This window comes from Podarcis filfolensis (assembly GCF_964270895.1).
Source record: "Podarcis filfolensis genome assembly, chromosome: 10".
Classification (NCBI taxonomy): domain Eukaryota; kingdom Metazoa; phylum Chordata; class Lepidosauria; order Squamata; family Lacertidae; genus Podarcis; species Podarcis filfolensis.
In genome coordinates this window covers 68245528-68272738 of record NC_139612.1, presented here as the reverse complement: position 1 = coordinate 68272738, position 27211 = coordinate 68245528, and the positions used below count along the sequence as shown (strand labels likewise).

The 27211-nt window shown below is 42.6% G+C and overlaps 1 protein-coding gene across 1 annotated transcript in view; it reads right to left on the bottom strand.

Annotated features, from left to right (window-relative positions):
• EXOC4 (exocyst complex component 4) overlaps positions 1-26876 on the bottom strand; it is a 345430-nt gene extending 318554 nt beyond the window's left edge. The window contains exons 1-2 of the mRNA XM_083572619.1: positions 26636-26876; positions 5319-5508 (exon numbers count right to left, since the gene is read on the bottom strand). Of these exons, the coding sequence (XP_083428745.1) occupies positions 5319-5508; positions 26636-26721 (276 nt within the window). The 5' untranslated portion in view covers positions 26722-26876. The remainder of the gene's footprint in view (positions 1-5318; positions 5509-26635) is intronic.
• Positions 26877-27211: the final 335 nt, after the last annotated feature.

The following is a 27211-nucleotide window of genomic DNA, read 5'->3' as shown; positions in this document are numbered from 1 at the left end:
CTAACTCAGAAACTTCAGTTCTCCCCCTTCTGGTCTTGCATAGAATGCAGATTTCCCCCTCTTTAACAGGCGGCTGACAAGCAAGCAACACCTCCCGAGCGGGGTTGTTATCAGTAGGCGGGGAATGAAACAGGTTGAAGCACAAATATGGAGACATGTCGATGCACAAAAATGTGTTTTAAGGGAATCTGATCTCATACACCTCCACACTGCTGCTGCTACGAAAGCCTGCAAAATGTAGCTTGCTTTCAGTGGAAAAGGCCAACAATAAAAACAAAAGGCCAGAGCTTTTCCTTGCATTGGCCAGGATCCAGAGAACTACACTACTTCCAGAGAACTACTCTACAGTACTAGTTTTATACCCACAAGAGGTGAACCATCCCACATGGCCAGCTGCTTTTAACACTGCAGGAACATGCAAAGCCAGATCGTTGTCAGCCAGAGGACTCTGTTATCTAAAGCGCACTTGGGACTGGGAGTCACATATCCCACTCAACATTCCTGAAGTAGTTATTTGGATTCCAGCTGCTGGATTTTACAGCAAGGGTGAGTAATCTCCCACTAGGTGTTGTTGGATTCCAACTTCCACCAACCCCTCCTAACATGGCCAATGGTCAGGGGTGATGGGTGTTGTAATCCAGGAACATCCAGAGGACCACGGGTTCCCTACCCCTGGATGCCACTATAGCACCAATCATACAAGCCCCATACACGTAACAGAATGCTAAATCCAAATGCCCACACAATACTAACACATAATGGGAAAATAGGTCCAGAAATCAACCCTAGAGCTGCTCAGGAAGTTCTCTTCTAAGCTGGCTTCAAACTTTTGCACCTTAGCCGATGCCAATCAAGACTCAGGTGCCAATTCCACAACTGCAATGAATGTTTTGAGTGGTGTACAAACTGTGGCTTCATTTATGGAAAGAAAGCTTAAAGCAGTGGGGGCCAACATTTTGTTAAGTGTGGAAGAAGTGGACTAGGAACTGTGAAGGGATATCAAGTGGACTAGGAAAAGAAGCCACCATTGTTCTCTTAACAGATATTAATCAAAAGCAAGCTGCTTAAAATAGCAATCACATCCTTCTTCTGGCTAGCTACAAAGAATGTGCTTTGATATGTTTGGAGGTATGGTCTTCAAGGAAATAACACTGAGCATGCTCAGAAGGCAGGGAGGACTGCTCTTCAAGCAGCCCTACTTAGCCCTACAGAGGCTGAAATTGCCCTCATAACAACAGGAGGGAGAGGGAACCCTCACAACAAGGACTGGAAAGCTAACTATCCCAACGCTCAAATTCCACGTCATTTTTTCTGACCAGGGAAGGACCTCTTTGTCACAGTTATACTTTCGGATTAGGACTGTATAAGTGGTGCAGACCAGTAGGTTGACAAAAATGTCTGCAGAGCTTCTGAGTTAAATGTAGTATTAAAACATGTGTGGAGTAGGAAAGAGTTTGTGGCTGTGAGATTTTGGAGAAAATGTTTTCTTTTAAATTGCTTGACATTCTTGAGAGAGCTATGCCCCAATAGCCCAGCCTCCACTGAGTGTTGTGCTATTTGCATCCTTGTTGCTAGTAAGAGAAAATTCTGAATAGGAACACAAGCTTTCTCAGATGTTGCCTTTGGTGATCTGAGGGATCATGTCCCTAAGCAAAAAATGCTGAGTTCTGTTCAAAAGAAAGCCAGGTGTTATAATAATTGCAAAGTTAAGTACGACAATATTTTGAACTATTTAACCAGTGCTTTAAAAAAAATGTTTAGAGGTACTCTCATTTTCTTACTCATATTTAAATACTGCCCCTCAATGATGCCAAACTTAAATTCACAAAATGTTTAGGGATATGTGTACACCTGCATCCCCTCAGAAAAAAGCACTGAATTTAACCAGTTCACAGATCATTTCCCCCCACCCTGGTTCTAAAACTTAGACGCTAGACTAGAGAATGCTTTGAACAAAGCATTAACCATTAGCTCTTAGAGACATGGTTTGAAACTCTCTCTCATACACACAACTACTAACCTACCTCTCAAGGCTGATGAGCAAATTAATAATGTAAGAAAAGATTAATAAGCCTCAATGACCTTTGGGTGATAAAGCAGTGTACAATTCTACGAAAATTCAAAAGGAAAGAAAAAGCTGTATTAGAGTTGCTTTCAATCCCAAACCAATCGCTCCAAGGACAAAGGCAGACAAAAAAAAAGTCTGAATCAAGTATATATTATGATGGAAGAAGTCTCTCCAGGTCTATAAAATCTGTCACCTTATAGCTGTGAGGGCGAGACAGGGGACACAAAAACGGTAAGACTGCTAATTTAACAGGGCAATCAGGAAGAAAAAGGAGGGAGGAAAAGAAATCAGACCTAGTATGCTGACTGTCACTTCCCAAGAGGTTAAAGGAAAGCTCCTTCAATACATGTTGACTGAATCTAATCAGGAACAGTAAATACCAAAAGGTCCTTCATCCTCTGTGGTTATTTTAAGGTGGTATCTCAAGGTCACTACGCCTATACATTTGGTTTTGACCTGTGCAGAGCTTAATTGTATTGAGTAAACCTGGACTATGGTTTATTTCAAATTTCGTGTAATTGATCTCTGCCTTCACAGAGAGCTGAGCTTTGTACATAAATCCCTGAAATGAACTCCCACCCTTGGAAGGGATCAGGCTAGCCTCACTCCTCTTTGAAAATACTAAATGAATTTGAAAGTTCAAAAGGGTTGCCATTCACAGTCTCCAGAGGAGTGATGCCCTTCTCTTCACAGACTGCCAGTTTGAAAGGAGCCCTCCACTCTGCCTGGGAAGCAGGACATTCCATTCTATGCATAATATGCTCAGCCCAGCCACCACCATGCATGCCTATGCTTCCAGACAGGGTTCACTCCATTCTGCACACCTGTATATACCCATCCATCTGCTTTCTGCAATATTTATTGATTTTCGGCAGGAATCACAAGCAGATGCAGAATCTCACAATCCTATTCCTTGTTCACAGAAACCGATGCAAATATATATAAATGCAGACACCCTAAGCTTCCAGGAAGGACTGGAGAAATACTGCCATCACTATTTAGCAAGGTTGTGTCACATTTTTATTCACAAGCCCTATTGAGGCTGAAGAAGTAATTCTACAATTCTAGAAGCCACCACCATGTTGTTAAAGAGCTGGATGATAATGTGCCTGAGCTGAAAAGTCAGGCCTCCTGAACTATTTGGGCAAACATGCATATCAACTTCCCACTGCGGCAGGAAGGTAAACAGCGTTTCTGTGCGCTCTGGTTTCTGTCACGGTGTTCCGTTATGCCAGAAGCGGTTTAGTCATGCTGGCCACATGACCCGGAAAGCTGTCTTTGGACAAACGCTGGCTCCCTCGGCCTGAAAGTGAGATGAGCGCCGCAACCCCATAGTCGCCTTTGACTGGACTTAACTGTCCAGGGGTCCTTTACCTTTTTTACCTTAAGCACACACTCACACAAGTGTATCTGAAGTCTATCTGAAGAAGTGTGCATGCACACGAAAGCTTATACCAAGAACAAATTTAGTTGGTCTCTAAGGTGCTACTGGACAATGAGCTCAATGAGAGATCTTTCCCAAACAATGCTAACTGTGCTCCTTTAAAATTAATGTTAGGCAATAAAACCAAAAGTTTAAAGATGCAAGACATGTTCTCGCACACCAAGGTATGGTTCCCTCCCTCTTATGAATCAACCCAGGACACAAAAGGTAACAATGAAATGGGCAACTTCCAACATATGTGCGGACTCTTTCCCACACTACTGAGTAGCCACAGTCCACCTGACAACTCTTAAGCCAATGTAAGCACCGCTCACTGGTCTATAGGAAGTACTATTTTAGAAAACGCTGCCGGTTTTTACACATGCCTGTGATATGCAGATCAGTTCCATGTTGATGTTTTCAGTATAATTCTTAACCTTTAAATTCAAATGAATGATGAAACAATAACCAAGCTAAAATTTCTTCAGACACCATCAAAGTATTTCAAGCAGCTAGCAAGAAAAGAGGAAGTTCAAATTCCTTGTTCAGTGATTATCCACTGGAGAGGCTCTGCGCACAAATAATATTTGCAATGGTGAGGAGGAGGGCCTTCCCTATCATAGCACCTATTTTGTGGAATTCTCTCCCAAGGAAAGTCGGCCCTAACTAGTTTCTGTTGCCAAGTTAAAAAAAAAAGTTCAAGAAGCCTTTTCTGTTCTCTGAAGGCTGTTGTTGGGGTTTTTATTCAATGACTGGACCTGCTACTGACTCTAGAGCTGAGTTTTGTATTTAGATTGGTTTTCTGAGTGTAAAATTTCACATTGCGACAAAACGTTCCTTGTGTGGGTGGAAGAAATTCCTGCTCTCTGGCTTCTCCTCCACCACCAGCCCACACCCACAAAAGCCAAGAGTCAGGATCAAGAACAGAGAGCAGAACCAGTAGAACAGGCAAGGGATGAGGAACAAAGAGCAAGATCAAAACACAAGATCTTATCACTCAAGCAAAGCACCACTGAGACAATAACCAGAAGAGCCGATGTCCAGCCTGGGCACAGTTAGTCCTAGATAAGCAGCAGTTTTCCACAAGAAGCAATGTTCAGCAGCACCTGATGCTTTATTGCAGTGCTGGATAACAGAATCCGTCTAGCAGGCTAGATCCTGAGCTTCTTCCAGTTGGCTCCCTTGACAAGTGGGCAGAGCTGCCTACATGTCAATCACATGATTCACCATGACATTACCAAAAGAATTGGGAGACTACTTTTAAGTGTGCTTGCTATTCTTCCTTTGCAGATGCAGTTTCTTATGAGTTCAAGCCATGGCTGAAAAGGAAATGTGCTGTTGCTGCTGTTAATTAAATTTATATACCACCTTTCATTTGAAGATCACAGGGCTGTTTACAATATAAAAACACAAGCCAGGGATGTAAAGGAAGAATCAGGAGTACATTTACAAGCATGCCCTCAATTCTTCTTCTGTTTACCCATGGTTTAAACTTTCCAGCACCTGACAACTTATAATATCAGACCCAGGAAGGTAGGCCTGGTCAGTCTGGTGGGTGAATGTCTAGGGCTTTACAAGCCTATTTAAGCAAGCAGACCAAAGCATTGGGACTCACCCCTGAACTGAATAGGGAACTGTGTTGATTTCACTATGATTAATGGGGTGCTTCATGATTTATGTAGTGCATATAACTCTGGTTACTTGTAAAAACAGAACAGCAGGTAAATAAGTAAGTAAATTAAATCCAAGCTTGCACTGTGTGGGGAAAACCAAATGCATATTGGCAGAAATGAAGCATTTTCTCTTTTGCACTACACAGCCCTTCACCTGCTTGATCTTGTTGCGCGAGTTGGTGATGCGCTCCGTGATGCTCTGGTAGGTGCGGATGGCAGTAGTAAGTTCAGTGTAGTGCTGAACAATCAGCTCATCCAAATCATGATCACACTTCTCGTATGCTTCTTCCAGGCGACCCTTCTCATTTTCCCTGTCCTCAACATCATCACTGGTGGACAGAGTCCTAAAAAAAGAAGAAAAAAAGCAATTGAAGAAATGGCTTCACAACACAGAAGGCCTCCATCCTGGAAAGCTGCCACTACTTTATTGTTCCTTATAATTCACTGAATGTTATTTTCAGATCACAGAACTGCACGCAGACGACCTGTCACTAGCATCACACACTGCATAAGCCAGAGGTCCTTTAAAATCCTCATTAGCTATTATACGAAAGGACTAATGAGGTCAGCACTCATCGGATCTGAAAAGACCTCCCACCATCATCACCTGTGTGCATCTTATTATAATTTATGTATTCATTCTTATCCTACTCCGTCTCATGATTTCAGGGTTTTATTAGCCCTATTATGTGAAATGGAAGGCTCAATATCCAGCAAAGAGTTCATATTGTACAACAGATAATCAGATCCTGGGGAAACAAAGAGGAGAACAAAGGAAAGCCTGAATCTGTACCCTACATTCAAGCATGCAGAAAGACTTTCACTCTGGAGCAAGTGGGGCTGATCAGACAATTTTAGGGGCCTTTACTGATACAGACATTCTTTTGCCATGCGGAAAAATATTGCAAATGCTAAGAGCCCACACATGCCTGCTCCTCCCTAGCAGTCTCATTGCTACCATACGGGTTAGTTTCAAACCATTAAAGACTGTCCCTATCAGCTTAATTATTAGGCATGAACTTTCAAAACAAATATAGTTTCTGAGTAGAAAAAATGAACATAGGCAGCATATTTATTTTGTCACAAGACTAGACAGCAGAAGGCTTTTGCTGCCTACATGGTACTGACTGTATGTAACAACATACAAAGTGCCTAAGTGACTCTTGTACTGGTTGTTGTTGTTTTTTTCAAATTGAATCTCGTTATTTCAAAACCTCTATAATGATTTTTCCCCTCCCCAAAGTTCCCTATGATCCTGAACTTTTGGAACTAGCAGTGGCAGCAGGTCTCAGCTATTCCAAACAGCTAGAATTTTCTCCCACTATTTTTTAATAGAATGTCAGAACAGTCCTGGCTCTCACCTTTCTGACTTGCCAATAGCCCATGTGTGGAAGCAAAAGTGTTTGTCTATTTCCTTTTCAAGGTCTGCTCAGATAGTTTTGAGCAATAGGTCAAGTGGTTTGAAAGGAAAATCACAGAAGGTCAACATAGCTCTCCACTCTTGTACAATTTGCCTTTCAATTCTGAACTTGTTGAAACAACTGAAACTATGCCCACCTAAGACTAGGGACTCAGCTGTACAGCTGCAAAAAAAAACATTTTAAATGTGTTGTAAAGTACAATATGCAAATGTGACACTAGATGGCAAAAGTGAGCTATGGCAAATTCAATGTATTTTTTCAAAATGTTTTTAAAAAAACATTTTCACGTTTTTTTTATGTGTGTGAAGATTTCACCTCTGACACAGTGAAGAAGCACAGGAGAAACTGAGAATAAATTACAGTCAAATAATAAGTCCTCTCTTTTTCTGGAAGTAACAGTACCTGCAGAAGAATAAATGGAAATGGGCCTATAATAATTATATGGATGAGAAAACAGGAAGGAAATTATTTCTCAAGTGCGCCCAAAAGCTTTCAGTACAGACACTGGAAAGAACAGTGGGAGCAGAATGCAAGACCTTCTTAATAATAAGTCCCAAATCAGAAATACTGTATTTTTCGCCCTATAGGACGCACTTTTTCCCCGCCCAAAAATGAAGGGGAAATCTGTGTGCATCCTATGGGGTGAATACAGGCTTCAGGAAGCTATCAGCAAGCCTGGGGAGCCCGCGGGAGTTCCCGCAGGGCTCCCTAGGCTGCGGATAGCAGCCTGCCGCCCAGCGCGCGGGGTGCCCTGAAGCAGAGCGCCCCACGTGCTGGACAAACATCCGCAGCGTGGGGAGCCCTGTGGGAGTTCCCACGGGGCTCCCCACGCTGTGGATAGCAGCCTGCCGCCCGGCGCGCAGGATGCCCTGAAGCAGAGCGCCCCGTGCGCCGGGCAGACATCGGCCAGCGCCACAAGCTCGGGGGACAGCGGGGAGGCGCAGCGCCGCCATCCCGTTGTTCCCCGACCTGGTTTGGGGGGGGGGGGAAATAAAGGGAAAAAATTTTCCTTCCCCCCCCCAAAAAAATGTAGGTGCGTCCTATGGGACGGAGCGTCCTATGGGACGAAAAATACAGTACTCAAGTGCACAAGCCTCTTTTCCAAAGTGATGGCTTTGGACCTATCACATTCGTAAGAAAGCACTGATCAGAGAACTTAGAACATTAAAAATACCAAGAAAATAAGAAACATATATAAATAACTACTTAACTCATGCCACTAAATGCTGACCAAATGAAAGGACGACTCTCACATCTGGATAATCATCTATTGTGTCTTTGTTGTTGTTGTGTGTGGGAAGTAAAAAAAGCTGTGAAAGAAGTGTCAATAATGTTTAGCTACTGTTGATGTTGTTGTTTAGTCATTTAGTCGTGTCCGACTCTTCGTGACCCCATGGACCAAAGCACGCCAGGCACTCCTGTCTTCCACTGCCTCCCACAGTTTGGTCAAACTCATGTTGGTAGCTTCGAGAACACTGTCCAACCATCTTGTCCTCTGTCGCCCCCTTCTCCTTGTGCCCTCAATCTTTCCCAACATCAGGGTCTTTTACAGGGAGTCTTCTCTTCTCATGAGGTGGCCAAAGTATTGGAGCCTCAGCTTCAGGATCTGTCCTTCCAGTGAGCACTCAGGGCTGATGTCCTTAAGAATGGACAGGTTTGATCTTCTTGCAGTCCATGAGACTCTCAAGAGCAGCCTTTCTCAAGCTATGGGTCCCCAGATGTTGTTGAACTACAACTCCCATCACCCCTAGCTAGCAAGGCCAGAGCTCAGGGGTGTTGGGAGCTGTAGTCCAACAACATCTGGGGACCCATAGGTTGAGAAAGGCTGCTCAAGAGTCTCCTCCAGGACCATAATTCAAAAGCATCAATTCTTCGGCGATCAGCCTTCTTTATGGTCCAGCTCTCACTTCCATACATCACTACTGGGAAAACCATAGCTTGAACTATAAGGACCTTTGTCGGGAAGGTGATATCTCTGCTTTTTAAGATGCTGTCTAGGTTTGTCATTGCTTTTCTCCCAAGAAGCAGGCATCTTTTAATTTCATGACTGCTGTCACCATCTGCAGTGATCATGGAACCCAAGAAAGTAAAATCTCTCACTGCCTCCATTTCTTCCCCTTCTATTTGCCAGGAGGTGATGGGACCAGTGGCCATGAGCTTTGTTTTTTTGATGTTGAGCTGCAGACCATATTTTGAGCTCTCTTCTTTCACCCTCATTAAAAGGTTCTTCAATTCCTCCTCACTCTCTGCCTTCAAGGTGCCCATATTTTTACACAGGGAGGGCACTTTCAAACAGGCATCTGACTCTTGAGCAACATTTCATAGTAGCATACAAAGCATGTTATAAACGAAGAGGAAGCCTTCAATATATGTAGAAGCTGAACAGTCACCAAAAGAATAGAACAAAAACACACGTTTTCCTCTTTTCTTTGGCAGGAGGAAGTTGTGAGTCTCCTGATTAGTGTCATCAGCATCCTGGATCTCCTCATTAGCACCATTAATGTATAGACCAGACAGAGGGCTTTTCTCAGCCTGAGAGCCACACTCCATCAACAATAAGCTTCTGTGGACAGACTTGGATCAGGCAGAGCAGGGGTTAGCAAACTTTTTCAGCAGGGGGTCATTCCACTGTCCCTCAGACCTTGTGGGCGGCTGGCCTTTATTGGGGGGGGGAATGAACGAATTCCTATGCCCCACAAATAACCCAGAGATGCATTTTAAATAAAAAGATACAGTCTACTCATGTGAAAACATGCTGATTCCTGGACTGTCCATGGGCCGGATTTAGAAGGTGACTGGACCAGATCTGGCCCCCGGGCCTTAATTTGCCTACCCATGAGGCAGAGGTAACAACTGCATTGTTGCAGCCTCTTTTCTTGAACTGAGAAGTGTGCAGCTTGAGCAATGGGACTCAAGCCCAGTTCTTCTCTCTATAGAATCCTTTAGACTGTAAGGAAGGGAAGTCCCCCACCCCACCCATCCCCACTGCAAAAAGCACTACATGGGAGAAGGAAATGGCTTATGTGGGGCATGCATCTTCCACCACTGCTCCCATTAAACTATGAACTTTTTTCACAAGACTCTATTTGTATTAGTCCACAATATTTTGTTCCATATTAATAATTATCCTTCTTCTCAATAATAAAAAAATCCTCCCTCAATTTATCTGGGAACCATTATTATTATTATTATTATTATTATTATTGACAAAAGTTTTTCTTCACTTTCATTTTTTTTAATAAATATTTTTTGAATTTTCCAATTTTATACAAACACAAAAAGAGAAAAAGAAAAATATTAAAAACAAATCAATTTCGATAACAATTTTTCAATAACATGTTTCTTTGACTTCCTCATACCTCCCCTTCTTGTTTTCTAGTTCAAATTGTTAATCCAGCAAATCCTAATCTCTTAACATTCCTTTTAACTAACACCTTATTTTCCAATCAACTTTTAAAATTTTATGACTTAAACAATATTAATCCCAGTTCTTTTTATCATAATAGCTAGAGACCACATAAGTTCAATCCAGCATCTTTCAAAGTTCATTAATTTTACAGTATTTCTGTAAATAGTCCTTAAATTTCTTCCAATCTTCTTCTGCCGACTCTTCTCCCTGGTCGCGGATTCTAGTTTTTCTTCACTTTCAGACTGTTACCATGCTCTTTTCAGTCAGAGCCTAGCAAAAAGCCTCTGAAAAAAAATCACCAGGTGTGCCATTATGAACCAAACATTATGTTCCTTCAGAGCAAGGCAAGAGATACTTAATATTCTCAGGACTCTACACACATTCCTGCTGAGATTGCAGAAAAGTAAATGAAGGGAATCTGAACACTCACTGTGGTCCCATTAAAATGTTTGTTGGAGCAAAGTCAACAAAGTGTTTGCAAAGGAGGTAGGGAGGAGGAGAAATGAAGTGTTTGCCCTAGCAAAAAAAACCAAAAACTTTTCTGCTTTCAAACTTCTGAAAACACTACTGCAAACAGAAGGCAGGTTAATAAATACATAAATATTAAAAAGCTGGTGTATATTTCAACTTGATCTGCTGGCAACCTTGCACCTCAGAAAATAATAAGCTATACTGCATTAATTACCTAGTTAAAGGGTGGGCAGCCTTCAGGCTTCTGGGATCTATGGGGGGGAGGGCATTACTAGAACCCGCAAAAAAACTCACCAGCAAGTGGTTCAGAGGTGGCACCATTCTCTTAGAATTAAGCCCAGGAATTTGCTTTCAGTATCAGAACTAAGCTGACAGTCCTGTCACACAAAAATCCACTCTTGGTTTTTCCTCCAAACCTTCACGATCCCTCTGGCCCATGGGGCACTTTCCCTGACACCTGCAGCATCCTGTCTCCCACCCACCCACTCTTTTCTCAAGCCCAACTGCAGCATAGTTAGAGAACAGTAATTTCAGGGGTTACAACTGGAATGGTAAGGGTCAACCCTTTCTTTACAACAGTGATTCCCCTCAAAACTATCCCTCCCACACTCCAGTTAGGTAATTGCTGATGGGCAGGGAATGAGTGTGCAAGGGTGCAGAGCACGCACAATGTCCACAACAGCTTCTCCAGTTTGCAAACCTGCCCACAGGCCCAGAAAGACCATGCTAGGGGGTGCCAACTCAATTTAGAAAGAGGGGGAGGGCTTTTTGTTTTAAAAAAAAGAGGGAGGGTTACTATTCTTAAACCACAGTAAGTAAAAAATCTTGAAGATCTACTACAAATCACTCAAAAATCTACCTTATGATAACTAGCAACACCATTGTTCTAGCAATGGTCACTTTTTCAAAACCATCACCGGATTTTCCAAAAGGCTTCATCTCCTGCAGCTCCTCTGAGAGGTTAATGGTGTGTTCATATTAAATCTGCCCCTCTCGGACTAGATCTGGCCACAAAGACAAAACAACAGGACAGTATCTTGAAACAGTATGCACGGGAACTTATATTTCAGAAACACATTTATTTGCCACCTTTCAGTTTCAAAACTACCTCTGGCATGTACATAATGAAGTCAAGTCATGTACAATACCCTGCTAGTACTTTATCTAAATCTAGGACCTTGCTCCGTTCAGGCAGACATTTAAGTCCTTTCTATTTAGGCAAGCACTAATTATGCTTAATCTTTAAAGATAATATTTATTTCAAGGGATTCTCAACAGTACCTCTTGTTTTGCCATTGCATAGACTGGATAATCTATGTGGGCTGCATCCAAAGCTAGTCAGAGTAGACCCATTGGAATTAACAAGAATGACTAACTTAGGTTATTCATTTCAATGGGCCTACAAGCAGAATTTAGCTAGATACAACCCTATGTTTTAAATGTTTATTTTGGCTGCACTGTTGTGATTTTATTGTATTCTTCTGTGAAAGCTTTTTTTGAAAAATGGATATATGCATTTATAAATAAAGGGGGACAAGCCTGCCAACTCAAGAACTGCAATAAGATGCAATGTTTTAAAAACACAAAGTTACTTTTAATGGGAGTGTAAGAAAACATGCAAACAGCCATGCAATTTGCCACTTGGCTACTCATCCAGGCTGAGCAACAACAAAGAAATAGAAGGTTGAGGTTTTTGTTTTGTTTTTAAAGTGTGTACCTTTCATTTAGGCTAATTCGTTAAAGGCCAAAAAACCGACAAGAAGCTGAAAAGGCAGGACAGGGTGTCTCTAGGTTTCAGCTACCAAGTAATGGGTGAGATCCAGGTTATGTGCCTTATGTGCTTCATGCAAATAGAGGGGAGTAGCAAACGACAAAAATGATTCCTCACTCTCCGTCCCTGCTTTTTGCCATGACAGAAAATACTAGTGACAACAAAATCCACCTAAAATAACAAATGTGGGTAAATGCACTGAACCAGCATTTCCATAGAGAGCAATCACTCCCTTCTAAAAACCAGCTCAGGTGGTTGAGTGCCTTTCCATTTATGTAGAAGCAAAATGCTTGATACTTTATGTGACTGGCACTTTAAAAAAAAGTCTAATATTGGCTTCTAAGAATTTTAACTCCTCTAAAAAATTCAAACTACTAGGGGCTGATTACAGGTCTGGATCTAGCAGAGGCAAAAAGAGGCATGTGCTCCAGGTTGAAGTTTAGAGGGGGCAGTAAAATTTCCCTCCCCTGCTCTTCTAGTGAAGCAAGCATGAGAGCCTCTGAGGGACCCTTTTGCCCTTGGAAGCCCCCTTCCCGCAACCCTGTGGAAGGCAAGCAGGGCAGACGAGGGGTCCTAGGAAGAAAAGATAGAAGCACACTGCCCCACACATCCTGCCTCAACAGTGTAGCCGCCAGAAGGAGAGAGGGAGGGAGGTACTGCAGATCAGGCAGAAAGGAGCACTCAGAAGCATGCTTAGCTGCACTGATGGACTCCCAGACCCAATCAAGTATATGGGGAAGGGTGCCCTTGGGTGGGTCTCTGCTGTAGGAGGAGGTGCCTTGCTACCCTCAGGCTTACTTGGGAGTAAGCCAGCCACTCCCATTGGGCTAAGGAGTAGGGCTGCTGGCAGGGAATGGTACCATCACCACACTCAGGAAGCTGAGAAGGGAAGAATATGGAGAGACTCCCAAAGGAATTTGTTGTTGTTGTTTAGTCGTTTAGTCGTTTCCAACTCTTCGTGACCCCCTGGACCAGAGCATGCCAGGCACTTCTGTCTTCCACTGCCTCCCGCAGTCTGGTCAAACTCATGCTGGTAGCTTCGAGAACATTATCCAACCATCTCATCCTCTGTCATCCCCTTCTCCTTGTGCCCTCCATCTTTCCCAACATCAGGGTCTTTTCCAAGAGTCTGCTCCCAAAGGAATTAGGAAGCACTTAAAAAAAACACCATGATATTTTTCTTGGTTGGCCTCTAATTTTCTTTTTGGTCACCTTTATTAGTTTTCAATGGCATGTTTGAGTGGTAGCCATCTGTCAGGGAACATTTAGCTATGATTCCTTCATTGCAGAGGGTTGGACTATAAGACACTTGGGGTCCCTTCCAACTTTACAGTTATATGGTTCTATGTGTGTTTGTATCCTGCATAGCTGGAAAGCCAGCTTTAATACAATTAATCTTATTTATTGAATTGGGGGACAGCAGCCCTTATCGCAAACTTCAGCTACTGAAAACTGGCTATAACCATCATATTCCCTACCTGGAGTTCATAATTAGGGAGAGTGGGAACAGCAGCGCAGACCATTGTCCCATGGCAAAATCTGTAGATCTAGCACTGTCTGGTTAGATCAGTTCTTGAACAAAGCTCACAAAAAGACTGCCTAGCTAAAATCAGGGCTCACAATTAACTTTAAATTGAGCTGGGCCTGAATCCATGGAAGCAGCTCTGCCCACTGCAAGAGTGCTGTGATGCAGCAGAAGGAGGACTGGATTGCTTATCCAGATTCCAAGAAACAAGGTGGCTGGGTTGTGTTTTTTAAGAGTGGTTTAGTGCTGCCCTAAACCATTTTCATACATCTCAGAATTGATTCAGACATCTGAAATCATTTTCCTGGGAATAAACAATTTGTCAGTTTTATTTACTTGAAAGCAACTGCTGTCTTCATTGCATGTCCTCAGAAATATCACTTTCATTGAGGTAATACAATATTTACTTTGATTAATGAGTTAAAGCACGGCACTTAATCGACTAAAGCATTTGATCAGTTGACAACCCCAATTCATAGCAGTGGAAAGAAGCAACACTGAATTAAGACCTCACAAGACAAATCTACAGACTCCACTCTATTGCATGGTACAGAGGAACAACAGATAATTACTGCACCAGTCTGCAATATTAGGCAATCAATCAGAAAACAATTTGATAATTCGCCAGCCCTGACAACCTGCTACTCTAAAAAACACATACTGGAAGTGAACTTCTGCCATAAGATTGTCATCACAACAATTACATGTGGAGAAAGGTACCACACAAAGAACATAGAAGAAGCATCCTCAGACTGACTACATGTGCCACACATGTGATGTCATCTGTCCTTGTGTGCCATATTTTTTCCTTTCCATTCCACATCTAAATGAGAAAATTGAGGAGGAATATGACTCCTTAGGCTTCGTGTTAACTTATTTTCACATATTTTACCATAGAGTTTCATTAAAGTTCAATTTTAAACAGCAGCTAAGATATATTTATTCTACAAGCTATATCATTGTTTTGTTGATTTAAATCTGCTCCATGGTTTAATGTTCAACTTTAAACATGAATGTGTATTTTTCCAACCTTACTATTCTGCCAGAAAGACACACCTAAGGTTTCAGCAAATGCCTTTGGCCATGTTAGATGGCCATTAGAGAAAATACATTTTTGGCTAGAGGCACTGTACCTATGTCTCTGATTCCATAAACGATATTCCTCATTATCCAAGACTGTCCCATTCACAAAGCTGTTACAGCTAAATTCTTTCCTCGGCTACCTTAACTCTGGCTCATGGTTTAATCTGAATAAAATCAATTTTTTGCTAGAACAGAAAGATCCATCATGGACAGGGTTGCTTCTTTTGCATTAGAAGCACAGAGATCTGAACAACTTCACGTGAACTCACAGGAAAACAAATGTTTCAATATTATCTGAATGGGCTTATTTTTCTTTGCCTTGTTACATAATTCTGAGCATTTATAGCATTACGTAGTTCAGATACTGGGGCTGACAGGGATCTCTGGCCATGCACAAAAAAACTGGAAAACTGATCGATAAAGAACAGTGGACTAGATGGAGCTTTTGCCTAATCAGGTAGTCCTAAGGATCACTTCAGGAGTGCCTGGCGGGCTCTGGTCCATGGGGTCACGAAGAGTCGGACACGACTAAACGACTAAACAACAACAAAGGATCACTTCACATACAAGCTTGTTGGGATCATCTAAAAAAGGTCTACTTCAGGCAACATTTATTCACGCTGTAAAATCTAAGAGGAAGCAGAACAGGATTCTTTCTGTGGTGGCCTCTCTTGGAAAAGTCCATCTAGCCGTTCATTTTAAAAGGATGAAGAACCACCTTTTGACAGGAATTAGCTTATCTATAAAAAAGTAATTTATTAAAACATACATATGGAGTTCACATACCGTAGCACATTCACTATGCTAAAGATGTGCTGGATGAGAATGTGTGAAGCGAGTTGAATACTATAGAAAGGAAAACTAGGAAAACTATGTTCCTTCTCTATTGTCTTTGGCCTCTGAAAAAGACACTCCTCTTTCAACAAGCCTTTCAAAATCTTTATCTCAGCTTATATATGTCTAGGGAGCAGGGCTGCATTTCACTCTGTCAACCCTAAACAATAAAAATGTATTTGATCACCAGTCATCACTGACAACAGCCACTGGTCTGCATCCAAAAAATGTAGCACCGCCACAAGTTTTCCACTGCATGCTTTTTAATTTTTATGTATACTGCTTAGACAGAAACTTTGGTAATTTAAGCATTCTCAAATAAATAATAATAAATAAACATTATGTAAAGCCCAAGTTTGGACATGGAGTATATTCTAGTAAGTGTCCAGAGGTGTGTGTGTTCACTGCTTTCAGAATGTAAGAAATCTTATTTGAATGTTATAATTGAAAAGTTATTTTTAAGGACAACTCCCATATGAAATTATCTACAGCTTCTGGCAGTACTTAACCTCAAAATAGATATCTGATAATACATTCTGAAATCCCATTGAAGCAATTACACAAATTGGCGGGGGGGATAAGCTAAAATATACTCAAGATAAATGAAATAGGGATATTTAGTGATTTAACCTAAAATGCATAACACATTATCTCATTATTTCTTCAATTTCACTGAGCATACCTATTTAGAAAGCAGGGCATGTGGAACAAAAAAGGCGAGCTGAAAAGGCTACAGATTAAAATATATGGGAGATAAAATATGCACCTGGGGAACCAGCCATTTGCTGGAAGGTATATCAGTTTGTACCTGTTAATAGAGATGGACTGTGGGAACGAGGGATATCAACAGCAAGAACTGACAAGTGCCCAGACACAACTAAAATCCTTCCCTCAGTGGAATTTGTGATACAGCTCTAATTCTCAGAAAGGAGAATGTGTTGTCAACTGTTATCACACTGCCAAACTAGGAAGCTCTCAGTTCTTTGCATCAGGCTCAATGGAACAAGCTGATTCACCAGTAGAGATGGACTTGAATTTTTAATTCTATTATAATACACTAACTATGCTTGTTTGCTGCTCTGAGCAAAGCAAACCCAGCTTAACCAAAGCCTCAACAAGGTACCTCAGGAAAACCTCACTTCCTTCAGCCTCAGCTTCCAACCTATCCTTACCCCAACAATATTAGAATGATAAGACATGACTGTTGCCCGAATTAAGATGAGGTGCACAGAACACTTGAATTGTATGACAGTGGTTCCTCCAGTTACGAACTTAATCCGTTCCAGAGGTCCGTTTGTAACCCGAAACTGCTCATAACATGAGGCGCCCTTTCACCAATGGCGCCTCCTGCTGCCGCGCTGTCAGTGCGTGACTTCCGCTCACAAAGTTCGCAACAAGGGGCATCTACTTCCAGGTTTGCGGAGCTTGTAACCCGCAGCGTTCGCAAGAAGGACGGTACGTAACACGAGGTTCCACTGTATTGCTCTTCTAAAACCGAACTACTAAGCATTTGCATAGTACATTCACAAGCATTCTCTCCCCATTCCTTACAAAGGCAGGCCAGATTTTTTTGTGGGGGAGAGGTGCTGGTGATGAGAAATAGGAGCTCACCATAAGGCCACCACATGAATTCATGGTTGACATATCTGAGCCAGAGATTGCTTAGCTTGAATCTTTAACCATACTGCCACACCACACCGTGCACAAACAGGCAAGCCAAAGAGTGAGTTAACAATGTGCTTTTGGAGCAGCATGGGACTCTTTATCTCAGGTTTGAGGTTTCAAGCCCCACATTGGTCAAAAAATTCCTAAATTGCAGGGGGATGGACTAGATGATGTTGGACTAGAAGACAGCTTGTGCCTTATCGAAACATATTTAATTCAACTGCCTTGCTGGTACCTCTTAGCAAATGTTCCTGGTAGTTTGAAATCACTGGGCCATTTCAGACGTCATGCTAGACCAAACCAAGGCTAAGTATGAACAGGTGAGCACTCATGCGGGGCGGGGGGGGGGAACATGGCTGCCTTATTCTTCTGCTCCTGCTGCCGACACCAAGAGCTAAGTCATAGTGTACGTAGCTTGTGTTAGGTCCCAACCTGGATGCATGGTTTATCTCCCACAGACTAACCTCAAGTGGTAACTGGTAAGCCAAGAACAAGCCTGGGTTATGGCTCATGCTTTTTCTAGAGCAAGACAAACTATCAGCCCAGCTTCAGATGCAACAGTAAGCCAAACTATGGCTTAGCGTGGGGTAGTGAGGTGGCAGCAGAAATGAAGGAGGAACGAAGAAGCTGCAATTTTTCCTGTGCATCCCTGCATACTCATTCATTCATGCTCAGCCATGGTTTAGCCTAGTGAACTGGGCCTCTACTACTTTCAAATACTTTGTAAATACTGATTTACAAATATATATAAACTCACTCATTACTTAATAGTAAGTCCAGATTAGTTCAACAGGATTTGCTCTCAAGTTAAGTGTGCATTTCAGTATTAGTGGATACCTTTCTATACCATTTCCCTATTTCCTTTCTGAAATTCGAACTTTATTGAAACCAGATAATCCTTCCTAACATTCAGAGTGTGTCCCAATGACAAAAACAGTCTCATTACATAACAACCAAACTTTGTTTTCCCAATTAAAGAAGGCCTTTAAGATAGAAGGGTTGTCATTTTTAAAGCAATCCTTACAAGTCCAGCGTTATGCAAGTTTACTCAGAAGTCCCACTGTGTTCAGTGGGGCTTACTTCCAAGTAAGCATGAATAGGACTGCAGCCTGAACTAGATAACAAAAATCCTAACAATAAATAAAGGCAGATACATTCACCAATTAAAAAAATTCTGACAAGCTCTCACCAAGACATAGCATTTGCTAAATGCCAGATAGCTTGTTTCAGAATACAAAAGCCGTCCCAACCAAGTAGGGGCAAAACAAAAGGTTAGGAGGAGGAGGAGGAGGAGGGGAGAGAAAGAAATCAATAGAAGCACATAAACATATCCCTCTAGAAGACAATATTGTCCAGTTCGTCCTTCACCAGTTGGCTGGATTTCTCCACCCAGTACACTACATTTTAAAGATACAAATACAGATCGAGTTGCATCTCAAACACTTCGTCCACCGAGAGGTTTTTAGACAGCAGCTACAATTACAGCCTTTAGAATTTTTACACCCATGAGGTAGTTGTCAACCATGCCTTTAAAACTATACCCAGCACAATTTTATTTCACCGTATATTGGTGCATTAAAAAACTCTGAAGAAATGTTGATACTTTAACAGATACCTAAGAAATGGTCAATGGATTATTCACTAGCACATTACAACTGAGGAGATAAACTAGAAAAGGAAAGTAGTCCATAAACATTGCAAAGCAAAAGATGCATTTTTTTTCTAATTCATGGCAACACTTTAAAGACAGGAGGTCTATGATTTTCTATTTCCCCATACATTAGTTTTGCAAGTGACACAGAAAGAGGGATCTAGACAGCTAGGCAAAATAAAGGCACTAGACCCACCGCAGCCTCAGGCAGCCTTCCCATCAAACCATCTGTACCTGCTGAAGGACTGGGCAAAGAGAAATGATCTTTCTTCTCTGCAGAAAGATGGGGTGAGGGGGGACACCTGTATCAGTTCTTATCCAAAGCTGACTCTGGGTGAGAAGAGACACACCTCTTTCCTGAGCCTTTCTTGCTTACCAGAGTGTTAAACTATCTCAATGCAATTAGGATGGCAAGATGTTTAAATAGTATAGCATCCACTAAGAGTGACATGAAGAGGCTTATGAGGTGGGTATGTCCTCTGGTGTTGCTCGTTTGGTCAGAAATCATTGTCCATATTAACGTCGATATTTGTGGATTCTTGTGATGAGGGGACTAACGGAAGGACAACAAAAATGGATCCTGCAAGTTTTTATTGCTGCAAAGAGATCTATATATACTTCAGGGTTGCAAAGACAAACACTCACTATCCATTCCTCAATAGTCTGAAGATTTTACCTGATTTTATTTGAATGCATATTATAATTGTCAATTTCCTATTTGGACTTATGGAGAGGTTACGGTAATATATATGTTTACATTAGGATTGATGGATTATTTATCTTTTTGATGGATTATTCTTATTGTTAAAGTGATCTGACTTTCTTTCTCCCCCTTACTTCTGTCACATTTGCTATTTTTTTAAGAGTAGCATGACTATATCCTCCTTGGGATAAGTGGCACATCTGTAAGAATCTCTGTTTATTCAGAAGTTCTGTCCACTAAAAAAGGGCCTGCACTATCTGAAATAATTTAAAGCAGGGGAGGTTAAACATTAGTCTTGGGAGCTTAGCTGATCCCCCCAAGCATTTTTTTCTGTCCTGCTCAGATCCCACCAATTTTGGTAGTAGCAGCAATAAATAAATAATATGTACACCTCTCTGCCAGCCCAGCACCCCAGTAGGGATACAGATCAAGTTGATTATTTAATTAGTGGAGTGGGGCAATAACCCCCTTCCCAGCTGATCGGTACAGGTCAGCTGTGGGAGGTGAAGTGCTGCTGTGAGTGCCTGTGTGCACAAAAGATTATGGATTGGAATGAGGTCCCAGGGGGGCTGGAGATGGATGCATGTAGCCCTTGGACCAAAAAGCAGGAGACACTTCTGACTTAAAAGTCTCAGCCGTGGAAAATATCCCATTATGGTTTCCAAAAAAAGTCATTAGTTGTTTTCCTGAATTAAATGCTAGGCAATAAAGTCAAAGGTAATGGGCCTATTTGAAGAAGCAGTGGCATCATTCATTCATTCGTTTAGCTACTAGCTATTTCTATACCGCCATATCATAAAATACTAGGGTGGAGTGTAACAATAAAAACACCATTAAGAATAATGCAAATACTAATTAAAGTGACTGATTAATCAATAAATTAAATATTAAACAACTGCAAAGGCCTGCTGGCATAAAAAGGTCAAGAGACGCCGGAAAGTCAAAAGTGAGGATATGTGCTGAATCTCTGCTGGAACAGTGTTCCACACCAAATGCCTACCTTCTAGTTGAGATCAGTCAAGCCTCTATAACACTGATGACAACTAATAGTGCTCCTCCAGATGATCTCTGCGATCAAGGTGGGATATAAGGGCTCAGGGGACATAAGGTACCCTGGACCCAAGTTGTTCAAGACTGTGTATATCAACATAAGAAGCTTGATCCTGATGCAGTAGCATATGGGCAGCCAGTGCAGATGTTTTAGACCAGAGGTGTTGTATGTTGCTTGGCTGGTTGCCTCATCAGCAGTCTACCCACATCTAGGAATCCAATTTGCAGTAGATTTTAGCAAAAGATATGTCATCCTCAAGCCTCCAGAGTATGTTCGATTTCACTGTGGCCCTCAGCGGCAAATAAATTCATTCAACTCCACCAGAAATCCAATCATGATTGAGAACACCCTTTTTTCAGAATTTCATAACAGGAAGGAAAAAATGGCTCCTATTCAGAACAGTCTTTCTTTTCTTTTTTAAAACCCAAGCTCCTGCTAAAAGAGCATCTACTTTAATTTCCTTTGTGCCATTTACTTTTTGCAGTCAGCTTGGACAATAAAATTAATAGGTCACCTTTCATTTCCAGTCAGTTTTACTTTCAAAACCTCATATTGTACCTCAGCACCGCAATGCCTTGATAGCAAACACGGCAGGAGCAAGCTTCCAGTGCCCACACAAGAACTATTTCAATCGATTTCTTTTGTATCCTAAATGTCAGAACTCATGAGATCAGTTTTCATTAACAGCTCTGTTGTATAATCTTCTAACTTACATTTTCAACCTAAGCTACAGAAATGAACAAACTCAGATTAGGTCTCTCAACCCCACATTCAATATATGGAAAGGGGAAGGCAAAAATGCAAGGTAATTTATCCATTTATGCAGTTCACAAATCGCCATCTGACCATTACTGTAAGAATAAAACAAGGTAACTGCAAGCAGCACCCTGGTCTCCTTGGAAAAAAGGGCTTGTGTAAAAGTAATAAATAAATGTGAGCTCTGGCCCTCATGCAGTCCTTCTTTAAAACACAATATGGTTAAATACAACTTAAATAATAATATCAAGTGATGAACGGCAAAGTTATTTGTATCACTTGATAAGATAATAATAATAATAATAATAATAATAATAATAATAATAATAATAATTGTATGGTCTCACTGATTAAAGGTAGTTCAGGTGAGAGCATCTTGGGGAGGCACAGGAATATATCCAACTCTGCAGCTCCGTTTACACAACAGACTTCCAAGTGCGCACAATGGAGCTTCCTTTTTCTGTCCTGCTCTTCCAGATCCACACCTACCCTATAAAAAAGCTCCAGAGAGTGGGAGACCCTTTTAACTCTCTGGGATATGATTTTGGAGGCGTTGTGGGGGAGGGGGACCCAATCCACATCAGTTTAAGGTTCCCACTTTACTGCATTCCAAAATTAAACGGAGTGAAACTTCACAAGTGCAAAAAAAAGAAAGATGTTACACCAATCCATTCACATTCATAAATAAGGGATTCTGCATAAATATAGGCTGACACATGAGTTTTTACCAACCAAGTGTGTGATCATAAGTGCCATACCATCTACCCGTATTTTAGAAAGGAATGTGAACAAAACAGCAACACGGTGCAGATGGAAAGTTAAAAAGGTAAAGGTAAAGAACCCCTGACAGTTAAGTCCAGCCACAAACGACTCTGGGGTTGCGGCGCTCATCTCGCTTTACTGGCCGAGGGAGCCAACGTTTGTCCACAGACAGTTTTTCCGGGTCATGTGGCCAGTGTGACTAAGCCGCTTCTGGCGAACCAGAGCAGCACACAGAAACGCCGTTCAGCTTCCTGCCGGAGCGGTACCTATTTATCTACTTGCACTTTGACATGCTTCGAACTGCTAGGTTGGCAGGTGCTAGAACGGAGCAACGGGAGCTCACCCCGTCGCAGGGATTCGAACCACCGACCTTCCGATCGGCAAGCCCTAGGCTCAGTGGTTTAGACCACAGCACCACCCGCGTCCCCTCAGATGGAAAGTTACAATACTCCAAAAGTGGGCAGGGACAACAAATTGGAACACTACCAAAAAACGAAATTGAGGAAAGGTTGATTTCAGAAAGCAACAATGTGGGAAGGCTCTATCCAACCTACTCACAAGACGTAGGCAGCACAGATTAAATCAACTAATATCAGCTTCCCTCAAAGAGGACCATTTTATCCCATCAATAACTGTATTGGATATGAAATTGTTTTTATATATATGAAATTGTTTTATATATGTTTTTATTGTTGATGGTTTTATTAAATTGCTTCAGGATAATTCATAGTGATTCATAAATGTAATTGAGGGTGGGATTCAACAGTGCAAGCATTTCTGCTTGCCAGATGGAATGAAATCTTCTCTTCTTCTCCTACACTCTGTCCTGGGGGTTCTCCTGACCCCCTCCCCTGAGTCAATTTGTAGGAGGAGTGCACAGGAAGAGAAAAGCGGAAAATGGCCAGTTACATTTGTGGTACTTGTTGGACTGGCTGCCGCTAGCACACCTATTTAGTTGAATCTGGACCTAAAGAAATAGATAAAAGAAAGCCCCGCAGACCCATATACAGATATGACCAGAAGATGTGAGAAGACTCATTTCATTTCTAAAATGCATGAATGCAAGTCTTACCTCTGCCTTTCTACATCACTAACTAATACCCCCTCTCAATATAATCTCAGCCTACTCAATGGCGTTCTTGTTACTACTTCACATTCTCCACAGCGTTGGAGTCTCTCAAATTAAAAGTCCCTGGGAGAAGCTGAGGCCCTTTCTAACCGGTCCTTTAAATTTTTTATTTTACCTCTGCAGATGTAAAGCCACTCTGATTTTGATTCAGAACATTCACTTCTACACAAACAGTCTCAGCCAAGGAGGGGTGCTAACACAGCCCTCTACTTTTCCAGGTACTTATCTGTACAATTGGAGTGTTTGATGCAGTTGCATCTAACACCATTTCCCCTTAATCCAACACAGAAGAGTCAACATGCGCCCTGCTGCACCTAGACAGAGTATTAGACAAGCCTGGAGACACCCAAGCTCAAATATGCAGTCAGTTATGAAGCTTACTGGGTGACCTTGGGACAGTTGCTCTCTCTTTCAGACCACAGGGTTGTTGTAAAGATAAACTGGAGGGAAGAGGATCATGAATACTGCCTTATTCTTCCTGGACTCATAGAACTATAGAGTTGGAAGGTACCCCAAGGGTCATCTAGTCCAACCCCCTGCAATGCAGGAAGTCCAACCCCTCTGAAATGAACTCCTAGTCTAGGCATTAATATTACACTTTCCTGTGGCTATAAGGCTTCACTTCCACCAATTCAAGCGGAAATACTGCTAGAACAGAGTGGAGAACTGCACCGCCCTTTTTTTGAGACCCCCCCTCCAAAAAAACCTAGGTAGAGCTGCTCAAGTGGCCAACTGTTGGGCAGGGTACCTGATCAATGGTAGGAACATCTCCCACCAATTCCCACCAACCCTAGCTAGCAAGACAAATGGTCAGGAACAAAGGGGAATTGTAGTCAAGCAACTTCTGGACCAATGCTGGATAAGGGCCCAGAATTTCTTAGGTTCAATCCTTGGCATCTCCAGGTAGGGCCAGGTAAGACTCCGTCTGAAAGCCTAGAGAGCCACTGCTAAACAGTGTAAACAAGATGAACTGCTGGTCTCGGCACAGGGCCTATGTTCCTAAAACCCATGTTAAATCACATCATATCAAACATGACTTATATTTGCTTAGTTGTTTTACTTGGAGAAGGGACGGTAGCTCAGTGCCCTTACATTGAAATACTTTATTGTCACTTGTACAAATTGTATACAGTGAGATTACATGTGGGAGGATCCCAGTTCAATCCCCAATGGTGTCTCCTAATTACTAATTTACTAATTTATTTACGGCTATTAGCCCATAGAATATGTACAAACATAAAAACACAGAGACATAAAAACAGATATATCCGACAACAGAAGGTGAACACCACGATGCAAGGGTGGGTCATTGAGCAGAGCCAAGTGACAGCTTGGGGCCAGGAGAGCTCCAAGGGACGGATCACAGAAAAGGAAATGGTGTCTCCAGGTAGGGCTGAGAATGTCTTCTGCCTGAAAGAATGAGGAGCCGCTGCCAGTCAGTGCAGACAATATTGAGCAAGATGGACCAATGACCTGATTCTGTATTAGGCAGCTTCCCACCCCACCTGTCACTGCACAGTGAAGGGCCTTCTCAATGTCTGCTGCCACATGTTGGAACTCCCTCCCTACAGAAGCCACACTGGCTCTTTCCTTGTTATCGTTCCACTGGCAGGTTAAGAACATCTTGTTTCAACAGGCTTTTGAAAACTGACTGCTTTTAATGAAGGAGTTGGTGTGGTGCAGTTTCTATTGTAATTATCTGTATTGTTTTAATAGGTTTACATCGATATATACAGTTTAAATTCTAGCCATGTTTAATTGTTTTTAATTATTGTTTCCTCAGGTTTTCAGCAGTTCTTATTTTTATCTGAAAGTCGCTTTGAGTCCCTGTCAGGGGAAAAGGTGGGGTATAAATAAATACAGTGAAACCTCGGCTGTCAAACGCTTCGGAAGTCGAACATTTGAGCTTTCAAACACAGACAACTCGGAAGTGAATGCTTCTGTTTTCGAATGTGCTTTGGAAGTCGAACGGCTTCTGAGGTGCGTTTCTCCATTTTTTCAATGGCAATGGCGCCTCGGTTGTTGAACTTTTTGGAAGTCGAACGGTCTTCCAGAACTGATTACATTCGCCAACCAAGATTCCACTGTATGTAACAACAGCAACCACCACTAACCAGGTTGTCACATTTGGGAGAAGGTAACACAAATATGCTCAATCATATATACTCAAATATACACAAATATACTCATCAAACCAGGTTTCAGTGACAGAAGCCAGACCCAGGTATCTCTAGAGCATAGCTGTCACGTTTCCCGTTTTTTAAGGGAGATTCCCTTATTCCAAATAGGATTCCTGGCAAGAAAAGGGGAAAGTTGACAGCTATGCTCTAGAGCAGAGTTAAAGGGGGAGAATCCCAATAATGCAAGGGATTCCAGGGATCATTGTGTCTCTGGGACTGACACTCTCCATCACAGACAGTTCCTCACAGACCTACATTCTCTTGCACACACACACTCTCCCTCAAACTCTCCCTCTCTCTCTCACACACACACACCTCTCCCCTCCTGGATCTCACAATCTCTCTCCCCCCCACATACACACACACAAACAAACAAACAAACAAACAAACACACACACTCACTCCTTCTCTCTCTCCCTCTCCCTCTCTTGACCAGGCATAGGCAAACTTGGCCCGCCAGATGTTTTTGAGACTACAATTCCCATCATCCCTGACCACTGGTCCTGTTAGCTAGGGATGATGGGAGTTGTAGTCTCAAAACATCTGGCGGGCCAAGTTTGCCTATGCCTGCTCTTCATACACACACACACACACAAACTTTCTGTCACACTTACAGACATTAATCCCTCACAAACTCTCTCTCTCACACACACACACAAACACACTCCCTCTGAGACACAATCTCTGACACACAGGCACATTCTCCCACAAACACACACACTATCGCACATACACGCATTAATTCCTCACAATCTCACTGTCTCTTTCAGACACACTCCTTCCTCTCAGAGGGACACACTCTCCGACCCCCATAGGTGCCAACTCCCTGGGGTGCCCGAGCACCCACGACATCCAACCATGAAGGGTGCCGGGCACCCACAATTGCCGTTGCCAGGGCCCAGCTGGCTCTCACACACCCCTCACAGAGCATCTCTCCCTCACGCGCAGGCCCCTTTGAGGGCCTTTCAGGTGCAGCCGCGAAGGTGAGGGGGTGGGGCGGGGCGGCTCCCCACTCCCCGACCTCCCCTCAGGCCCTGGGGAGAGGGGCCGGCCCCGCTACCTGATGACGGAGATGAGCAGGCCGGAAGGGTCCTTGCTTTTGCTCATGCTGCTCCTGTACCGGCCAGTCGCCTCAGACGCCGCCATCTTGGGCTCAGCCTCCGGCAAGGGTCGAGCCCGCCCACGCCCACCCGAGCTCCGCCTTCCAGCCAATCCGCACGCAGCCTAGCCGCCAATCGCCCAATAGCGGCCGGGGAGAGGCGGGGAGGACGCCGGGCGCTGCGCGTCTTCGCGCGGTGCACTCTGGGAGTTGTAGTTGCCAGCGGCTTCTCAGGTGGAGGCTGACAGGTGGGAGAGGCGAGGGCGGCAAATGAACCAAGGATGGAGGCAGCCGCAGCGAGAGAAGCGGAATAGCAATTCTGGGTTGTTGCTTTTCACATTTGTTGATTTTTTATTTAGTATGATGATAAATTCACAAAACACCTTGCTGTAAGATGGAAAAGAAGAAACCCCTCGTAGTCGTAACAAGAAAAAAGCAACACGCAATTGACGTTATTAATAATATTACATTTTTATTAATTTTAGGCAGCTGCCTTCATTGTACCTTTCCTGATGCTTGCTAAAAAACTATTCTGTT